Source organism: Indicator indicator, chromosome 22 (genome assembly GCF_027791375.1).
Source record: "Indicator indicator isolate 239-I01 chromosome 22, UM_Iind_1.1, whole genome shotgun sequence".
NCBI classification, from domain to species: Eukaryota; Metazoa; Chordata; class Aves; order Piciformes; family Indicatoridae; genus Indicator; species Indicator indicator.
In genome coordinates, this window is record NC_072031.1 from 10,828,413 (window position 1) to 10,848,224 (window position 19,812).

At 42.9% G+C, this 19,812-nt stretch overlaps 1 protein-coding gene across 1 annotated transcript in view; it reads left to right on the top strand.

Annotated features, from left to right (window-relative positions):
- FAM20C (FAM20C golgi associated secretory pathway kinase) overlaps nt 1-17,970 on the top strand; it is a 64,786-nt gene extending 46,816 nt beyond the window's left edge. Inside the window, 7 exon segments of the mRNA XM_054391110.1 lie at nt 3,311-3,403; nt 5,154-5,269; nt 14,133-14,313; nt 14,918-15,027; nt 16,612-16,693; nt 16,812-16,871; nt 17,718-17,970. Coding sequence (XP_054247085.1) covers nt 3,311-3,403; nt 5,154-5,269; nt 14,133-14,313; nt 14,918-15,027; nt 16,612-16,693; nt 16,812-16,871; nt 17,718-17,970 — 895 coding nt within the window.
- The last annotated feature ends 1,842 nt before the right edge of the window (nt 17,971-19,812 follow it).

Sequence of the window (19,812 nt, forward strand, 5' to 3'; positions counted from 1 at the left end):
ACACGTGTTAGTGTTTGCTGGTTTGCTAGTTAGCAGCTTTGTGTGGCTGAGGAATTACCAACAAATCTCTTTAGGTGCTGCTACAGACATCAAATTAACAATAAACATATGTTTGAATCTCTTGCCAGCTAAAGTCAGATCCAAGGAACAAGGTTGCTGGTTTATCTATGGGATAAGTCAGCAGAAAAGATTTTTTTTCCAAGGTTATTTCAGGAGAGGGTTTCACGTTTGGATCTGCTACATCTTTAGTTCTTTGCAAAGAAACATAAGGAATGTAAAGCATCTTAGGGGTTGATAGATCCTCCTTCCAGTCTACATTCAGAATCACAGTATATCAGAGGTTGGAAGGGACCTCAAGAGATCATCAGGTCCAACCCCCCTGCCAAAGCAGGATCACATGGCATAGTCTGCACAGGAATGCATCCAGGTGGGTTTTGAAAGTCTAGAGAAGGAGACTGCATAACCTCACTAGGCAGCCTGTTCCAGTGCTCACTGTAAAGAAGTTTCTCCTCATGTTGAGGTGAAACCTTCTATATTCAAGTTTGTATCCATTGTTCCTTGTCTTATTACTGCTCACCACCAAAAAGAGCCTGGCCCCCTCCACTTGACACTCACCCCTCAAACATTTATAGACATTGATCAGATCCCCTCTCACTTTTCTCTTCTCCAGACTAAACAGTCCCAGGTCTCTCCCAGTATACCCAAGAGACAGAAAAGTGGGTACCATGCTTGTTTCTCATGGGCATGGACCATGGGCACTGTGGCTGGAGAGTGTTTTTCTGTAGATAAGTAGTGGGAAGCAACTGAAGCATCAGAGATACTTGGGAGTTTGTTTTGTGATGCATAGTTGGGTTCAAAGACAAAGAGTTACTGCCATTGTTTGGATTGCACTGTGGCTTTGGTGTCCATTTTTGGCAGGTTTTCGGACAATCGAGTTGATGCTTTTTTAGGAGGGTGCACTACCACTTAATAATACATTATGACAGGAGAGAAACGTGGACAAACAAGTCTGAGCCTGCAGGACAGCTATACTTAACTCCCAAATGAATAATATCCCCAGCCATTGCCAGGGGTGGCAGGGAGCAAATGGAAAAGTGAAATTAGAGAGACTGGACTATCCCGGCGGTGCTGGACTGACTGCCTGGCATCTCGAGCAGGCAGCACAGAGGCTTGAGGTGCAGCTGTGCTTGCAAGATTGAGATCTAGTCCTTGTTGAAGTCTGATTTTCTGGAGCAAGATTTCCTTGTAAAGGAACAGCCCTGATTTGTTTAAAGTCTTTAGGAGATAAAATGCAGATGGCATTGATTAGCTAATTAGTAATAGTTTCTGCATCTTATCAGCTGTGCTGCGATGTGTGAAGTTTGCAAAAGCTTGGGATGATTCTGCCTCTCTTTGAATTTTTTGGTGTAAAGTTTGCAAATGTTTGGGATTAATCTGTCTTTGGGTTTTTTTGGTTTGGCTTTTGTTGTTTGGGTTTTTTTTTGGTTGGTTGGTTTTTAGTTTTTTTTCAAGAAATTGACTATTTTAAAGTTGGGAGGAGAGGGGATGTTATACAGAGATGTGTCATTTTCTGCCCAACAGAAAGGTGTTAATCTCTTCTTTTGAATTTATACTCAGGGTTCATTTCTTCCTTTCTGATCTTGTCATGATTTCAGTCTATTGTGTGACATGCTGTAGGTTTCTGGTTCTCCAGGATTCCTCTTCATGGCCATGTACTTTCCCCTTTTACATTTATTACAGAGACAAAGCAAAAGACTACTTCATTTTTATGCCAGGCTTGCTTGTCTCCTTGTGAGCCCTTTGCAGCCACAGCCCTGCCCTAATAGGACTTCTGCCAAGTGCTGGCCACTTCTGTGATCGTTATTGTGACAGTAGTCAGTGCTCCTTTGGCCAGAGCATCATTGGGGTTTTGGAGGTTCCTCTGACCTTGAGTTGTATTGGACACAAGTCAAATATCTTAATGTTGTCTCTGTAATGGCAATTGTTCCTCATTTAGGGTGAGATAGAGTACCTCAACCAGATACTGATATAAAAAGGAAGGATATTAGCCTTTCAAACTCTACTGGATTGTCCTGGAAGAGGCATTAACAAACCAGACATGGTTCCATAGCAAAGTCTTCATATTGCCAAGAAGTACCAAGTGGTTTCTCTAGCCCTGTGGATGCAGGAGGGCTCAGGGGCAGATACCAGTCCCAGTAGTCATGGTGGTGGGTAGACACAGCTTTGCATTCCCAGTACGCCCCATAATTAGGATTTACTGCAAATTCTCTGGAGGTTTTTGCTCTGCACCAACACCATTCCAAAGCCTTCCAAGGTCCTGGTGCAGAAGCTGTATTTTAACTGCAATATATAGGATGGGTGATGCACAAGCTGTCAGCTGCCCACCTGCGACAGCAGGGAAGGAGAAGGAGCTTTGTTTTCCTCTTTCAGGGAGCTGTCCTCCCTTGCAGATGCTCTGCAGAACAGCTTTACAGTGCTTATCTCTCATTTAAGACTTCAAAATAGGCATGACGCAGGTCTGAGGTGGCACCCAGGTGTAGTACTGGTCAACTGCCTGAGTTGTGCACCTTCCAAAAGCCACCACGACTGGAAACTGCCTAAAGATTTGCTCCTCTGTTTCTATTTTCCATGGAGCTTGGTGTTGAAGCTTTAGCCTTTCCATTTCCAACAGGATGACATTTTTTTATTGCTTCTTAAACTGAAGAAACAACAAGTTCTGCATCTTCTCCGGAGCACAGTTTTGTTAATGTTCTTTGAAACATGACATGTGTCATGGCCATCAAACTGCAGTGATCCCATTTCTGCTGAAATAAGAAAAACATGTCACTTTGGGCTCCAAGTAACACAAAGGGAGAGTCATCCTTCAGATAGGAGCTGCATGGCTGCCAAAGATGAAAGAAAAAAAAATTGTTATTGCTTTTGGAAATTTCATAATTGCAGTTAATGATAATTTAATGAAGTGACATTGTCTTCAGCACTGTCACTAATGAAATGTTTGAGAGTGATAAACCAGATCTTGTTAAATAGAGCAAGAGTCTGGAGTGGAATAGCTTTGTGACAGGAGCCTGTGTGCACAAGTATTGAATTCCTGGGGTTTGGTGGTTTTTTTGTTGCACTAGGCAAAAAAAAAAAAGAAGATAAAATGAAGGCTACGTGGCAAATAATGCACACATGAAGTATTTAAAGGCCTTCCATTAAGCAAACAATACTTGACTCCAGACTAACATCCTGATGACGGCTGGGTACTGCTCCTTAGAAATCCTAACCCATCATTAAAAAACCCTTTCCTTGTTTTTTTTTTTTTTTGCAGACAAACCAGAGAACAAGAAACCCCGCCTGACTTTTTTTATTTCTCAGACTATGAGAGACATAATGCAGAAATAGCAGCATTCCATTTGGACAGGCAAGTAAAATGGATTTGCATTGAAAGAGAAGTGGAAAGATTGTGATAAGTTTCTGCACTTGGCCAGCTCTGTAACTGAATTGCTTTTAAAGAAGGGGAAGATGGAACAAAAGTGGGCAAACGCCACCAATAAATGGAATGGCAGATGATGAAAGGGTAGATTAGTAATTAAGGAAATGGGAGTTGCTCTGGGAATGAGAACTCTAGCGATAAGTTATTCTCAAAAAAAAAAAGGAGAAATTGTATTGGGTAGAAGCCAAGAAATGAATTTCCCCTGTGATCTTGAATTGCATGTGGAGAGGACCCATCTCCTGGGAAATAAGTGTGACAGGAGTCTAGCTCACCCCAATTAGCTCCAGGGCATGCAAATCCAAGTGGGACATGGGGAATGGTGTGGGTATTCAGAGAAGAATAATTGAGATGGGGAAAGAGTTCTGGTTTCACAGCAAGAAGCCAGGGCTGTCCCATAGCAGGAGTGTATTTAGGGCACAAGTTAGTGGGAAGGAGAAGGCAGTGGTGGTCATGCCATGCTTCTGTTAGCTGAAGATGTCTCCCCAGGCAGAGTTAGTGCAGACTACGGTGGATACCCTAAGACTGGGAAGGGACTGAAGCCCTCTCAGATTGCCCAGATGAGGAGCAGTAATTAATAATCAATGAGTAATTATTAACAGTATGGTGAGAAACAACGGCATTTCACAGGCTGAGTTAGAACTGAAGCTTCTTTCAAACTCTGAAGTGCCAAGGAATACCTTTTGAAAAGCTGGAAGCTTTGTGGCCAGAAATTATTTGGGGGTAGAGGTAGTATTGCTGAATTCTGAGTTGATGGTTAGGATAAAGCAACCTGTCAATGGGTGGCAGAGGGTAGATTTGCCATTAAAAACCATCCTAGTCAGATCCTTCAAGGGACTTCTTTATTTTATTGTTGTTGACCTTGACGTTGATCCCTGTTGATCCCTGATTTATATTTTATGTTGCCATTTTAAGCAGGTAGTGTTGTAAGAAAAACCATTAATGGAGTTCCTGCAGGGAGGCACATTAAATATCCCCACAGTAAGCAGAAAAAGCAGTTGCTACCTAATGCAGAAAATCTTATCAGCAGTGGACATAAAAATCCCAACCTATGGGGAGGTTTTGAAAGGGGGCTTTGCTTTTTTTACTGTAAAACTTCACAGGGAGCTTTTAATGATCTGCTAAGGCAAGGGAGTTTGGGGTAGAGAAAGGCTTTTTGCCTGTGGGAAAAAATTTAGTTTCAGGGAGGTAGTTTAAGTTGGTATAAAGAAGAAGAAAATAAATCAAACAAATACTAAGACTTCCAGGAGAAAAAAAACTACTATTAGATGGTGGTTATGGAAGAAAGGTGCTGAATTACCATTCCTCAGGTCACTTTAAAAATTGGTGAGCAAGATGCATGTTATGAGAATCCTGAAGTAGCACAAAGTCGAAACTAAGCTTGTGCTGTCTCTTATTCCTGGAATTCTACATATCTTCATTTTTATCATCGAACAATGTGTTCCCATACTCCTCTGTATTTTGCCTCTGCTCCATACTGTGTGGGCAAGCCAGAGCTCATCATATTCAGGACACATTTTATACTATACAAAGGATTATCCACTTTGAAGTCGATGTGGTTTGGGTTTCTTTTTTAACTCCTTAAAGACCACAGATAAATGATGCCCTCAGACCTTCCTAAAACCTACCACTATCATTAGATTTTAATCCTTTACCTAAACTCTTTCTCTTCTTCTTCCAGGATCCTGGATTTCCGACGGGTGCCCCCAGTTGCAGGCAGGCTTGTAAACATGACGAGAGAAATACGAGACGTTACCCGGGACAAGAAACTCTGGAGAACGTTTTTCATCTCACCAGGTAGTCTTGGAAAGAACACTCTATCCTTTCTCTTAAGAGAACGAGGTGTAGATTGCTTAATTGCTCAGCTATTTCTAACAGAGCTGTCTTCCAGACCTTAGAATAAAAATGAATGTGGAGACACAGCCTACAGAGAAGCCTTCATTGTTTTGAGTGGAGTGCCTTTTCCACTTGACAAAGCATCCGCAGAGACAGGATTTTGTGCTCACAAAAGCAACGTCTTCCACAAATGTTTTATGTAGAGCAATTTCTATAGCAATTCCTTCTGTTGCTCTCAGTTTACCCAAAACTTTATTACTTAGCCCATTAGTTATTTAGACCTTTTTTTTTTTTTTTTTTTTTTTTTTTGTACTGCAATGTGATCCATCAATTCTCTTGGTCAGATGCATTTATTTCTTGGTTTTGACCGGAGGACCAAAACCCAATTTTCTCAGAGTCATGTACTTCAGTTTTTATTACTACAGGATTCTGGGGGAAAAAAAAAAAATCAAGCAAATACCCTGCTTCCAGCTCAAATTCTCCAGTGGGTTGAGGCCAGAGCATAAGTGACCTGAATTGTTCTTAGTCTTCATTCTTGCTTTGAGGGTTGACTCCAGGAAGCAATGCTACTCTCTCTTACTCTTCACTCTTTCACAACATCTGGTGGCCCTAACCAAAGATGGAAGTTTACAGGTTGGGAATGTTACAGACATACAGGGTGAAACCATGCCCAGCTTTACGGGTTGGGAATGTTACAGACATACAGGGTGAAACCATGCCCAGCTTTACGGGTTGGGAATGTTACAGACACACAGGGTGAAACCATGCCCAGCTTTACAGGGAGGGAATGTTACAGACACACAGGGTGAAACCATGCCCAGCTTTACAGGGAGGGAATGTTACAGACACACAGGATGAAACCATGCCCAGCTTTACAGGGAGGGAATGTTACAGACACACAGGGTAAAACCATGCCCAGCTTTACAGGTTGGGAATGTTACAGACACACAGGGTGAAACCATGCCCAGCTTTACAGGTTGGGAATGTTACAGACACACAGGGTAAAACCATGCCCAGCTTTACAGGGTGGGAATGTTACAGACACACAGGGTGAAACCATGCCCAGCTTTACAGGGAGGGAATGTTACAGACACACAGGGTGAAACCATGCCCAGCTCACCAGAATACACAACTGGAGCAGCTAAAGATGAGCAAAGGCTGGGAGAAAGTAGTGCCATCTCTGTTTGGCATCTGGGATACTGAGATGGAGGCTATGAGCTAATACATGCTTAGGTATATTCTCAGAGAAAGAATATTCAATTTAAAGCACACAGCTATCTTCCAGGGAGCCTAACTCATATTATTTCAGCTGCGTGCAAATGTGCTTTGCTGAAGTGGGGCTGTGACTTGCGTAACAGGCAATCTGGAGCAGACATCTCCAGAGATCTGTCCCTCCCTGTCCCTCGCTCTCTGTGTGATTGGCCAGAAGCTGTTTATCCCAGATCCCTAAAGTCACCATCCCAAGGCTTAATTACAGTTTCCTCCCAATGTAACTGCAATTTGTTGCTGTTAGCAGAAATCAGAGCCCTCTCATTACAGAGCTTTGTCTCTTAAAATGTTTATCACACTTCTGTGATCACCGATAAAGTCATGATTGTGGCTGTTGGTTTTAGCTTTATATTTATGTTCAGCTCTGCAGGACAGAGTTGAGCAGAGAGTTGTTTGCTCCAGTAACTTCTCTTGTGAAATCCATTACATAATTACAAAAGATTTCATTGTGCCCTGTGCTATGAGTGCTCCAATTTTTGCATGTACAGTCCTTGTGACAGTGTTTGCCAAGCCTGATGTGCAGACATTTCTGCATGCTTCAGCTAGGCACTTGTGCCTCAGTTGCTTTCTCTCTCTCTCTCCCCTCTCTGTCACTCTGTGGTTTTTTTTTTCTTTTAGCTTGTTTTTTTTGCAGATAAACACACATAAAAATGACCAACAAAAAAATATCTTCTCACTGTTTACGTGCTCTAGGTACTTTGGCTCATTTGAGATATAAGCCATTTTATTCCCATTTTAGCAAGTAAAATATGGATTAGCAGGTTTGCTTGCTTTTAGGCTTCCCAGGTTCTGTATCAAGGCTTAGGGGTGAACTTGAGTGACTGCTGAGAGTTACAAAACTGCACTCAAGTACTGAGCAGCTTACAGCAGCCAGAGCGTGGCAATGCAGCCTTAAGGCTGCTGGTTTGGATGAAGATCTTTATCTTGTCATTATGAAATTCCAGACATCCAAGGGATGATCCAAGCATAATCCTTTATTCAAATTTATTTAGAGGCCCCAGATAAATTCAATTAAAATGTTTGATTAACTATGAATCACGCTTTTCTGGAGAAGAAAATGCTTAAGCAATTAATTTTCATTTCAGTTTTACATTCCCTAAATCAATAGACTTTGCTTAAATCATGTTGGCTACTTGTCAGGGGTCTTCCCTACAAGTCCCCAGTTTAATTAGTTGGATTCTTATTAGCATATGCCCAACCTCCATCTTGTATTTCATAGTGATCTTAAGAGGCAGGCATTAATTAATGCTTAATGAAAAAGTAACAAAGGTCTTAAATTAAGCATTTAGAAACAAATTCAGCAGTCTAGCAGGCAGCTCAGAGCAGCAGACTGAGGACAGAGAAAGGAAAAAAAAAAAAAAGAAAGGTGCTGAGGTGAGTCCCAGGGCCTGGGATGCAGATGGAGAGGGAACAGAGAGACTGGGGAGGACTGGAGAGGCTGACTTATCCTCTTTGGCAGGTGAGGGGCAGCAAAAGTGGGAGAACTGGTTAAAAAGGTGAGAAATACAGATGTCATGTATAGATTCTTGCAAAAACTAGTCTATAGATTCTTGCAAAAACTAGTCTGTGCACCTGCATTAAGCTACTGAGGGACCCCTCCCAGGGACTCCCTTTTGTGGGACTGTCTCTCTGCATCTTCATCCCCAGGAGTGCTGAATGACAATTACTGGTCACGGGGACACATGGTTTCTGCTGGCAATTTATCCCTCTCCAAGCACCCATTTGCATCTCTTAAAACTAAATGAGCAGTAAATGTAATTGATTTTATACAAAGCTTCTCCCCTCAGGCTGGGAGACCACTGTTTGCCATGGAAACACTGAGAGGGTAAATATTGATGATTCTCATCAATGCACTGTGGTGTTCCCTGAACCACCAGTGTGGGGATGTGTTGGAAGAAACCTCACAGCATTTCCATGCCTGGGCCATCTCATTTGTCCCCTGAGGCATGGAAATCAGGGCCAGGAAGCTGCAGGCAGTGGTGGCTTCAGAGCAGGCTGCAGAGTGGTGTGGTGGAAATGGCTGTGAGCAGGCAGGTCAGTCGATGCATTAGGCTGTGCTGCTCACAGAGAAAGCAGACAGCAGGAAAAGTGCACTTCCAGGCAGTTTGGGCTAAACATGAGAAATGGAATTAGGTCAGTAATTACTGAAATTAATTTTACATCCTTTGCACTAAGGCAGGCTGCAGTAGCCCTGCTACTCTTACAAATGAATGGTAATTTGCTAGGGGGAAAAAAAAAAGAGACATATTAATGATGTCAGCCTTCATTTTGGAAGTGATTGAGGTAGCAGCTTAGAGGAATCAATGTTGCACAGCTAGTAAGCATTATGTTTTTGTTCATATTAACCAATTCCAAGGAATTATGGATTTTTTTTCCCCTCTCAGCAAACAATAGCAATTCTGAATTAGCTAGTATCTTGAGCAGGTGAAAGAAAGATCTTTTCATGCATTGCTTTAGTAAATATTCAGGACTCTTTCCAGCACTCCAATTGCTCAGGCTAACTAAATGTCTTCTCATGCAAATCTCAATAAAAGTATTGCTCTGCAAAATAATTTACTTTAAGGTACCTCCACTCTTTCCTTTTCTTCCTGAGAAGAATGAAAGTTCAGCTGTCAAGATGACATACAGAAAAAAAGTACAGATGAGTACACAAACACTCTGGCTCTCAATTGTTGTAATTAGTTGGAGTTTTGATCCCCAGACTGTGATTTTTTGGGGGGATTTCATTAGGAATTTTATCCTTTCATCCTCAGATAATGAAAGTCAGACACTTGCAACATCACTCAGGATCTCTTGCCTCTCTAATGCTTTGGGAGAACAGTTTTGGGTTTTAATGAAGAAGGAGCCTGCACACTACAAATTCCCAGCATCTGACCATTTCAACATGTATAAACCTCCCTTTCTTTCTGGTTTGCCAGTGTTGCTGCTGTTGCTGTCTCTCCCCACTCTGCAGGAGCACAAATTCCTAGAGATTGCTTCTTTTGCAGGTGTACTTACGGATGGGGTCTGTACAGAGACACCTGGATTGGAGAGGAATGTATGGGCTGGGCAATTTTAATGGGAGGAGAAGGGCCAGGCTACAATTAAACCTCATCTCCCCTTTCCCTCCAGTTTTTGCCTTTGAAAGGCCAAATCCTGCTCTTAGTGTGCAGTTGCCAGCAAAGCACTGGGCTTGCTTCTTTAGCTGGAATTTCACCCTCAGCCTGCTGTGCTGAATGTGGGTCACCTACTTAGATTTCAAAGAGACTTGCTACTGCACCTTGAAGCCTTAAATGAGAATTGTGTTCTTCTATATTTGGTACCTCTTTTATTCTTTTTTTCCCCTACATTTTTAAGAAACCTTAGAAATAATTTTTCCCCAGGTAATTCAGGCTGCTTCATCTCACTGCTGTCTATAAGAGCTAGGCTAGACATATCAGGATGTCTATTCTGTATTAATCAAAGCAGTTAATTTCTTTAATAGCAGCCTGAGATAGAGCATGCTTTCACCTCCACTAACCCCAGAAATTGGACAGGAGCTGTGGAGAGAAATTACCATAGGTCTGTGCTCATAAGGAGAATGGAATCATAGAATTGTCAGGGTTGAAAGGGACCTCAAGGATCATCCAGTTCCAACCCCCTGCCATGGCCAGGGACACCTCACGCTAGAGCAGGTTGCTCAGAGCCCCATCCAGCCTGGCCTTAAAACCTCCCAGGGATGGGGCTTCCACCACCTCCCTGGGCAACCTGTTCCAGTTCATGGTGAAGAATTTCTTCCTAACATCCAGTCTGAATTTACCCACTTCTAGTTTTGCTCCATTCCCCCCAGTCCTATCACTACCTGATATCCTAAAAAGTCCCTCCCCAGCTTTCTTGTAGGCCCCCTTCAGATACTGGAAGGCCACAATAAGGTCTCCTCAGAGCCTTCTTCTCTCCAGACTGAACAGCCCCAACTCTCTCAGTCTGTCTCCATAGGAGAGGTGCTCCAGTAACTGGAAGAGCCCAGCTGGAGCAGGGCTGAACAGCTTGGCATGGGGCAGGCAGCCACACGTGCTGGCTGTGTCACTCTGTGTCAGTGAATGCCACCACTGCCACAGCCCCCAGGCTTTCCTGAAGATTTATCTGAGTACAACTGTGTGATTACTGTCAAATGATTAGTCCCAATTGCTTTCCTCGACAATACTGAGCAGAGTTTCATTGTTCCCAAAGTTAAATTCAGAAGCAAATTATTCAACACAGTATTTATCTTCCCACTGTGCAAAATGCTGTGTTTAATGTAGTTCCTTTGTTTTTTTTGAAAGGTCAGATTTACATAGTGAGCAGCAGAAGCTGCAGTAGCACAGGAGGGGCATTGCTGGGCTTTTTGCCCTTTACAAAACTGTTTCAGTGGCTGATAACCAAGCATTGCCTTCCTGCAGCCAGGTGGAATCAGGTCATAGTACCCCTGGAAGATAAATTGTCTCAGGTGGTCAGGATAAATCTGTGTGTGTTCCTCCTTCCCTCCACAGGCATGCAGGTGATGCTGACACAGCTGAATTTAAGCACAAGCCCTGCTGCAGCTTCAGATCAGTGGAGAGACAAAGCCTGGCTGCAGTGTGAGGGAGAGCCTGGCCTTCCCACCAAGGCAGCAGGCATGCAAGAAATAAAGGATCTCTTTTTATCTCCTAAGTCTTCTCTGCTAGCTTGCAGCAAGCAGCATCTGTGTGTGATTTCTGGCAAGTCAGCCCTTGTGGCAGCCTGGAACCCCTTAAAATATTTTGCCTGCGTCAAGTCTTGTCAGGGTATAAATCACAGATGTTTCTCTCCAGTTTTTATTGACTGAGAATATCCCGACTGTCTGGATGGCCCAGTAGGATCCTCCCATTTGCAGACCATCTGCAGCTGGCAGTGGTGCCCACAGGTGCTTGGACAGCTCTTCCCTTTCATCCTGAATTATGGAGGAGGTTCAGAGGGAGGCATGAAGCCCTCCTGGTTTTCGCTAGGACGATCAAAGGCGCAGCTGAGACACCTGTGTTAGCACTGCAAAAGCCATGCCAAGTGTCTGCCACAAAGCCTTTTTGAACAGGCAACCCATGAGAGATTATAGACTGCAGGGTGGTGTGCCCTAGGTTGGCTTTGTCTAGATGTTGATTTTACACTTTATTTCAGACTAACAAATTGGGTGAGTCTGAGGGAGGGCTACTGGGATGGCCCAGGAACTGGTGCATCTGGTGGGTAAGGAGAAGTTGAGGGTTTCCTGAGCTGCCCTACCCATGAATGCTTTTTTTCTCCTGCAATTTGTAAAAAAGGTTTTCAAAACATCACTGTCAGTAACATATTAATGAGCTGCTTTAAAGGAAAAATGCATGGAGTTTCTGTGTGGAATTGAATAGGTGTAGCAGGTAATGAGCAGCATCAAGATTCATGCTGGAGCTCGTAGGAAGTAGACAAACTGAGTGGCTTATTGGCCAAGGAAATGATCATTTTTCAGCTCATGGGAAGTCTCAAACTAGTGTTCCTTTAAAATGTTAAGGGACTGAGCATGCCTTCCATGTAAGAAAAAGCTTTTACAGTAATTTTTGAGACAGGATATTCTGCTTCATAAAACACTTTTAGTTACAAAGCTAAAAGTACAGACCTGTTGAGTACTCCCTTCCTTCCTTCTTAAATTTCTGTTCTTAATTTTCCCTTCCCTGAAGTACTTTTCTTCCAGTAATTTTCAAGGAGGTTTTTTGACCACAAGGTAAATATTTCTGGACTGAGACAGGATGTGTTTAACTGGTAAGAGCCAACCTTGTCAGTGTAAATACACTGCTCTGCTTGGAGTTGTTCCTCAGCACAGGTATATGGGAGGAACTTATGAGTCAGTCACAATGGAAGGTTTCAGAAAGGCTGTGTCCAGAGTAAGGTAATCATAACTTCTTGGATAAATCTGATGGCCATCAATAGAGGCTTGGAAATACAGAGCTGAGACAAACAGTCAAGTAGCAACACATCAGCCTTGTAGTCCAATTATATGATGCAATTCCAAGGTTAGCAGTTGGTCTCAGATAATTCAGTTGATTAATATAATCAAAAGCATCATGAAAGCTTATTGCTCTTCCACATTCTTCTCCTTCCTTCAGCTCCTCACCCTGTTTCTCCCTCCCTCCTGTTATCTCCTTAGCACCAGGACTGGTGTTGCTTCCTCTCCTCTTGACTGCTTGTCTTCCCTGCATTACCCACCAGCAGTGTGCCACCTCTTCGCCTGCTGTAGGTTGGGTCTGGGCAGGGAAAAATCACAGCAGTGTGATTTTGCTGCCTCTACCTGATGTGATAGACCTAGATCTTTGCAAAATAACTTGATAGATAGATAGATGGATAGATAGATAGATAGATAGATAGATAGATAGATAGATAGATAGATAGAGATATATAGATAGAGATACATAGATAGAGATATAGATATTTAAAACAAAAGCAAACCCAAAACCCTCAGTGTGCAGAGCAGCATGCTGCAGGGCATCTCTGAGATGCAAGTCCACCTTTCTGAGACACATGGTCTACTGTGACAGGCAGAAAATCACCTCCCTCTATTCACCAGCCCTTCCTGCCACATTTGTGCTGATCCTGCCCAAAGGGAGAGTAGCTCAGAAGCAGTATTTGAATGTAGAGGCCTTGTGGGGAATGAAGAAGGAATGTGACTTCTCAGCTTCATGTATTACCACGAGGAAAGGCCAGAATCTTCCTCTTACAACATTTGCTGTGCACAAAGCAATGTTAAAAGAATTGCAGCACACCACCAAGATCATCAACACTGTGCTCCTGTTCTTGTTCATAGTGCAATGTTCATGGTATTTGGGGGTGAACTGCTCCCTCCCACCTCCAGTGAATTTATATGGCAAAGGGGTTCTTGTAAAGGGGTGGATGTTCCTGTGGGTGTACATGGTGGCAGGTTTGGGGAGGTTTTAAGGTAACACATGCTCCAAAACCTGTGGCAGGTTCTTTTTTTTTCTGTGGTTGTTGGAATAACCTGATGTGTGGAGGAAGAAATTTGTGTTTGGGATGTGTGCTGACAGAGTCACATCTGTGCTATTTCCACCTTCCACACACACACCCACAAGGCTCTTCACAGTAAATAATTCTCCTTAGCAAAACTTCCCAGTTCTTCTCATACTAGCAAATAAATGAATGAAATGTTGTTGTCTGTTCTTAAAGAAATGAGCCAAGATTTTGAAAGGTGACTTGGTTTTGGGCACATGCCACCTGTTCAGCTGTGGGATTCAGGGTTCCAGCCTTGGGTAGCAAATATATCCCAAAGGATTTATCATTCTGGGAAAGTGAAAGGAGAAAGGAGATGATTAAATAAAATATTAAAATTTGGGGGGGGTGTGAGGGGGTGGAATATAAAGAGACTGAAAACAGAGATTATTCAGCATAGGGTGTGATGCCAGCCACTGAAATGAATGTCTTTCTGGTGGTTTCAGTGGAAGAAAACTGTGTGGTAGCAGGAGTTTGGGCCTCAAATTTTTCTGCTCATACACAGATCAGTGCTTTTATGGATTCTTGGAACACTGATTTAAGGGTAGGTTTTGAAACTCTTTTTCTTTATTTCCAGCCAACAACATCTGCTTCTATGGGGAATGCTCCTACTACTGCTCAACAGAACACGCCCTCTGTGGAAAACCAGATCAGATTGAAGGGTCTCTGGCTGCTTTCCTCCCTGATTTGTCTTTAGCTAAAAGGAAAACCTGGAGAAACCCTTGGAGACGTTCCTACCACAAGCGCAAGAAAGCAGAGTGAGTAGTGGTGAGCAAAGGATTCACCAGCTGCAAAGGGTGATAGGAAAATAAAACAGTGCTGCAGTTACTGCCCTTGCCTGACACAGAGCATTGAGGCTTAGCAGAACATTTCTTCACTGAGTCCAGCTCCTGGGAAGGGACAGTTGCAAGGAGGTCCAGCTTATGGTCCTGAACCTGAGAGGATCTTCAGTGACGTAATTCCCTCGTGGGACAGATACCTCCAGTGGCTTTGGCAGGATGCAAAGGGACCTGTCCAAGTCCTATCAGAGGGAGAAAGATTCACGGCTATTAGAAGCCCTAAATAAGTCTCAGATGTTCTCATCATATGACTGATGGTGCAGCTGGTCTCCTAAATCTTGAAGCTATTAGCCAGATAGTTTTCAATCTTGTGATTTTCTTCCTTTCCATCAGTCATAATCTTTATTGGTTGCCTGCATAGTACTGGGAGCAGCCTGAAGAATTTGCTGCCTCTACTTCATGTGATAGACCTAGATCTTTGCAAAGTAACTTTATATATATATATATTTAAAACAAAAGCAAAACCAAAACCCTCAGTAAACTTTGTATGTCACCTAAAATATCTAAACATTGGCTTTTCCAGATGGGAAGTTGATCCAGATTATTGTGAAGAGGTTAAACAAACACCCCCCTATGACAGTGGGACCAGAATCCTGGATATAATGGATATGACAGTTTTTGATTTCCTAATGGGTATGTTTCATCTCTTTCAAAAATTAAATGCAACCTTTAATTAGGATAAGAAGCATTTTTCTTTTCTGCCCTGCTCTGCCTAGCTCAGCAGTTTGCTAAAGCATGGTTGAAGCTGCATTTCCTTTGTGTGCTGTTCTAGATGATTATGAGAAAATGCAGATTTACATGGTTATGTATTCCCATCAGTGCAGATTAAAGGAACAAAGACGTTCAGAAATGCAGAGTGATGATGAATGCAGGTCAGGCTAGTCTCCTTCACAACAGTTAAGGGCTTCACAGTTTGCTTTAGTGAGTGCTTTACCATTGTAATGTATCACTCCTGGATGCACATTCAAGGACTGTTCATTTCTGGCACATTGTTTTCAAGCTGCAGTAGCATTCACTGCTGCTTGTTCTATAAACTGTAAGAAGCAGGGAAAAAAGGGAGGTGTTGCTTAGTCACAAAGCAACTGTGGTGCATATCAGAAAGTTTTTTTCTTTGTAACCTGATCAGAATAGAATAATCATTAACAAGCAGGTAATGGTGACCTATTCTAAGCCTTCTCAGTGGTTAACACTGGGACATTCTCATATGTTGCACCTGGAGTATACCTATAGGGTGCCAACATACACACTTGATCCTCAGACACATGTCATAGAATCATAGAATCATTTGGGTTGGATGGGACCTTAAAGATCACCCAGTTTCAAACCCCCTGTCATAGGCAGGAACACCTCCTACTAGCCCAGGTTCCTCAAGGCCTCAAGTGGAGCCTCCACTTCTCTGGGCAACGTGTTCCAGTGCCTCACCACCCTTATGGTGAAGAATTTCTTCCTAATGTCTAATCTAAATCTAGCTTCTGCCAGTTTGAAGTTATTACCTTTTGCCTTGTCACTACATACCTTTCTAAAAAGTCCCTCTCCAGCTGTCCTGCAAGCCCCCTTCAAATGCTTGAAAGCTGTTCTAAGGTCTCCCCAGAGCCTTCTTTTCTCCAGGCTGAACAAGTCCAACTCCCTCAGCATGGACATATTCTCTGCCATTGCCACTGCTGAGATATTTATAATAGGCTGCAACAGGAGGCCAAATCATAGCTCAGAAGCTGTATGTGGCATCTATAACTGGTTCAATGTCATTGTGCTTGAGAGGGATTTCCTTGGCACACCCCAGGAGTGATTGCTGGAGGGCAAGAAGGTTCATTTTGTCTCCTTATGGGTCCCCTAGAGCTTAAATATAAAAGCTCCAGAGAGCTTGAAAAGCTCCCAAAGGCATAGAATCATAAAATTGCTAAGGTCAGAAAAGACTTTGAAGGTCATCAAGTCCAACCATCAACCCACACCACCATGCCAGCTAAAACACATCTACAAGTTTTTTGAAGAGCTTCAGGGATGGTGACTCCATGACAGCCCATCTTCCAATCCTGCACCCTTCAGGCTTTTTACAGTAGAAGCACATGAAATGAGCAGACTCATTGCTTTCACTGCCCTACACCGCTGTCATGTTTGGGGAGCAGTGAGGAGTTTCTCACTGCTTTTGTGTTGCCCTGACCTGCTCCCAGCAGAAAGCCAGAGTGAAACTGGACTTTTTTTTCCCTCTTTATTCTGTAGGTAACATGGATCGACATCACTATGAAACCTTTGAGAAGTTTGGAAATGAAACATTTATTATCCACTTGGATAATGGAAGAGGGTAAACACCTTTAATAATCTTTCTGATAGAAAAAAAAAATAAAAGAAAAGCAAAAAAAGGCAAAGGAGAAAGTCTTTAAAGCAGTCTTTGTCATGTTCTTGTTCTTGTTTTTAAATAGGTTTGGAAAATATTCCCATGACGAACTTTCCATATTGGTGCCTTTAAACCAGTGCTGCAGGTATGTTTCACCTCCAGAGTTGTTTCCTGGTTTATACAGTTGTTTCCACTAACAGGACTGAAATGTTCAAGTGAATCATATGTGGCATGCCATGCAGAGGATGAGATGTTACCATCCTGCCCAGGGAGCCTGTCCCAAGCTAGTCCTGAGCACTGGCACTAACACATTCCATGCTTTGTTGAGATCAGGAACACAGGTGGTGAGGTGTTGTGAGAGAGGCTTTACTATGACAAAATACCCATCCCATGGAAGTCATGGCAAAACTTCCCCCAGATGGGTCAAGTGCTTCACAACTGCTTTCCTCAGTGCCCGTGGCCAGGAGTTTCAGAGAGCACAGATGACATTTAGAGTTTCAGCTCTGCACAACTAGCTCTGTGGCTGCAGACGCTCTGGGCATCCCTGTAAGGTGAGCCAGCACGAGCCTCTGCTGCCGTCAGCCACATCCCAGCTCCCTGTCACAGACACCATGCATGTCACTGCCAGGATGAATGTGACTCAGGTCCAGCTGGTGCCTTACCCAGCTGAGGAGCATGAAGGCTGGGTAAGGCACTGGACTGTAGAGTTGTGCTCCAAAACCTTTCCACCACTGAGGGCTCCCAAAGGTCACTAGCTAGGTGACATCAGCTGCCGCTTAGGACTGTTTCAGTGCCTGCTTCTCAGCATTTCAGATCACACAGTGTGATGGTTTAAATTGTCGGTGGGGGGGACTTCAGCACTCTCAATGTGACAATACAGTAAAGTTTTTATGCTGTTATTGCTGTGCTGACCACAAGCCTTTTAGCCCTGTCAGGATCCCTAGTGATGAAACTACTGATTTGCATTTTTCTTTCTCCTTTTTTCTCTTAGAATAAGGAAGTCGACCTATCTGCGCTTACAGTTGTTAGCCAAGGAGGAATACAAACTCAGTCTCCTGATGAAGGAATCTTTACTAAAAGATAAAATAGCTCCCATTCTCTACCAGCCTCACTTGGAGGCGATGGACAGGCGGCTGCGGATTGTCCTCAAGGCTGTTAGTGACTGTATAGAAAAGGATGGCTATGAGAATGTGGTTGAAAATGACTTTAACGCTGAGGTTAACACTGTCACGACCGAGAGGTAGTGAAATCGCAAGGCTACGTTTTTACCAGCCAAGTAAAGAAGATTCAAAGAGTGGGAAAAAAAAAAAAAACACCCCACAACAAAAAAAAGAGAGAAAGAAAAAAAAAAAAAAGTCTTGCAAAAGACTGTGTATGCCACTTGTGAATTCAGTGAATTCAGAAATGAGATATAATTGTTCCTGAAGTAGGTAAAATGTAGACTCTGCAAAAGGATTAGCTCATTAAGAAAAGTTAAAGTCTAATGTGATGCTTTTCATTAGTTCCTAAAGAGAGGATATGAAAAGACTCTGAAAATCCTCGGGTCATTAACAGACAACAGTCTGATAGCAAAACACCTCCTGTCCTTTTTTTGTATAGAAAGGAGGCCTTTACTTAATATTTTGTATTTATACATGGCATATCTATGAAACCCCAGACCTACCTACCAAACTGAACTAAGAGGGATGGCATAGTTTTGTGACTCACACTTTTATTTGTGGTGACAGTCCACTTAGGATTTTGTGTTAACCCTTTAAGTGCTCTAATCCACTGTATCTTATTTAAATTGAATGCTTTTTTTTCCCCTTTCCCTCACCCCTCCCAGCTACTCAGCATTTAAAGGGTTAAGGCATTATGAACTTTTAAAGGCAAAAAATAATTATAATTATAATTATAATTATAATTATAATAATAATAAATACAGCAGTTACCAGAAGGGAATTTCACTAATTGTGCATTGACAGGAATACTTGAACGTTAGTTTTACAAAGTGATGTAAAAAATGACAAGTTGTACTATTTGTCCATAACGAGGTGGCAGCTCTTACCTTTCTAGACTATCATAGCTGAGCTGCTCCTTTTCAACTTTGCTTTTGATAGTTTTGTGTAAATATATACATATATGGGGTTAAAAAAAAAATAAGAAAAAATAAGAAAAAAAAAAGCTGCTTTCAGCAGCTCTAGGCTTTACTTTTGCAGCATTTTTGTGGAATTGTTTGCAACGTGGTAAAAGTGCAATAAAGATATGGCAAAATGTGTAGCCCTCGTGTCCAAACGGATTCATTTCCCGCCGGGAATCTTGCCAGAGCGAAGCTGTGTGCACCAGCCAGGTATTCCAGGGGCAGTTGTTCAAATTGCCATCCCCTTTTGTGGCAACAGCACATCAAGCTGAGGTAGGGAATCAGTGATTCATATTTGTTACACCTCTGATAAGGCTTGTGGTGCTGGAAATGGCTGAACTTTCATATGGAAGCAGTGTTTTGACGATCAGAGTCTGTCCAGCGGCTTGAGGGAGATTCTCCTCCCCCTCTACTCTGCCCTAGCGAGGCCCCACCTGGAATATTGCATCCAGTTCTGCGCGCTCCCCAGTTCGGGAGGGACAGGGATCTACTAGAGAGAGTCCAACAGAGGGCTACAAGGATGATTAAGGGCACTGCTTTATGAGGAAAGGTTTTTTAGACTGGAGAGAAGACTGAGAGGGGATCTAATAAATATCTATAAATATCTCAGTGCTGGGTGTCAGGAAAGAACATTCAGCCTCTGCTCACTTGTGCCCTGTGGTAGGACAAGGGGCAATGGATAAAAACTACAACCCAGGAAGTTCCACCTCAACATGAGGAAGACCTTCTTTACTATAAGCACAGAGCACTCTGAAACAGGCTCCCCACAGAGGTTATGGAGTCTCCTTCTCTGGAGACTTTCAAGACCCATCTGGATGCGTTCCTGTGCGATCTGCAGTAGATTCTATGGTCCTGCTCTGGCAGGGGGGATGGACTCGAAGATCTCCAGAGGTCCCTTCCAACCCCTAACATCCTGAGGTCCTGTGATCTCAGCATCCCTTCCTCTTGCAATTATAGCTGCAGAAAC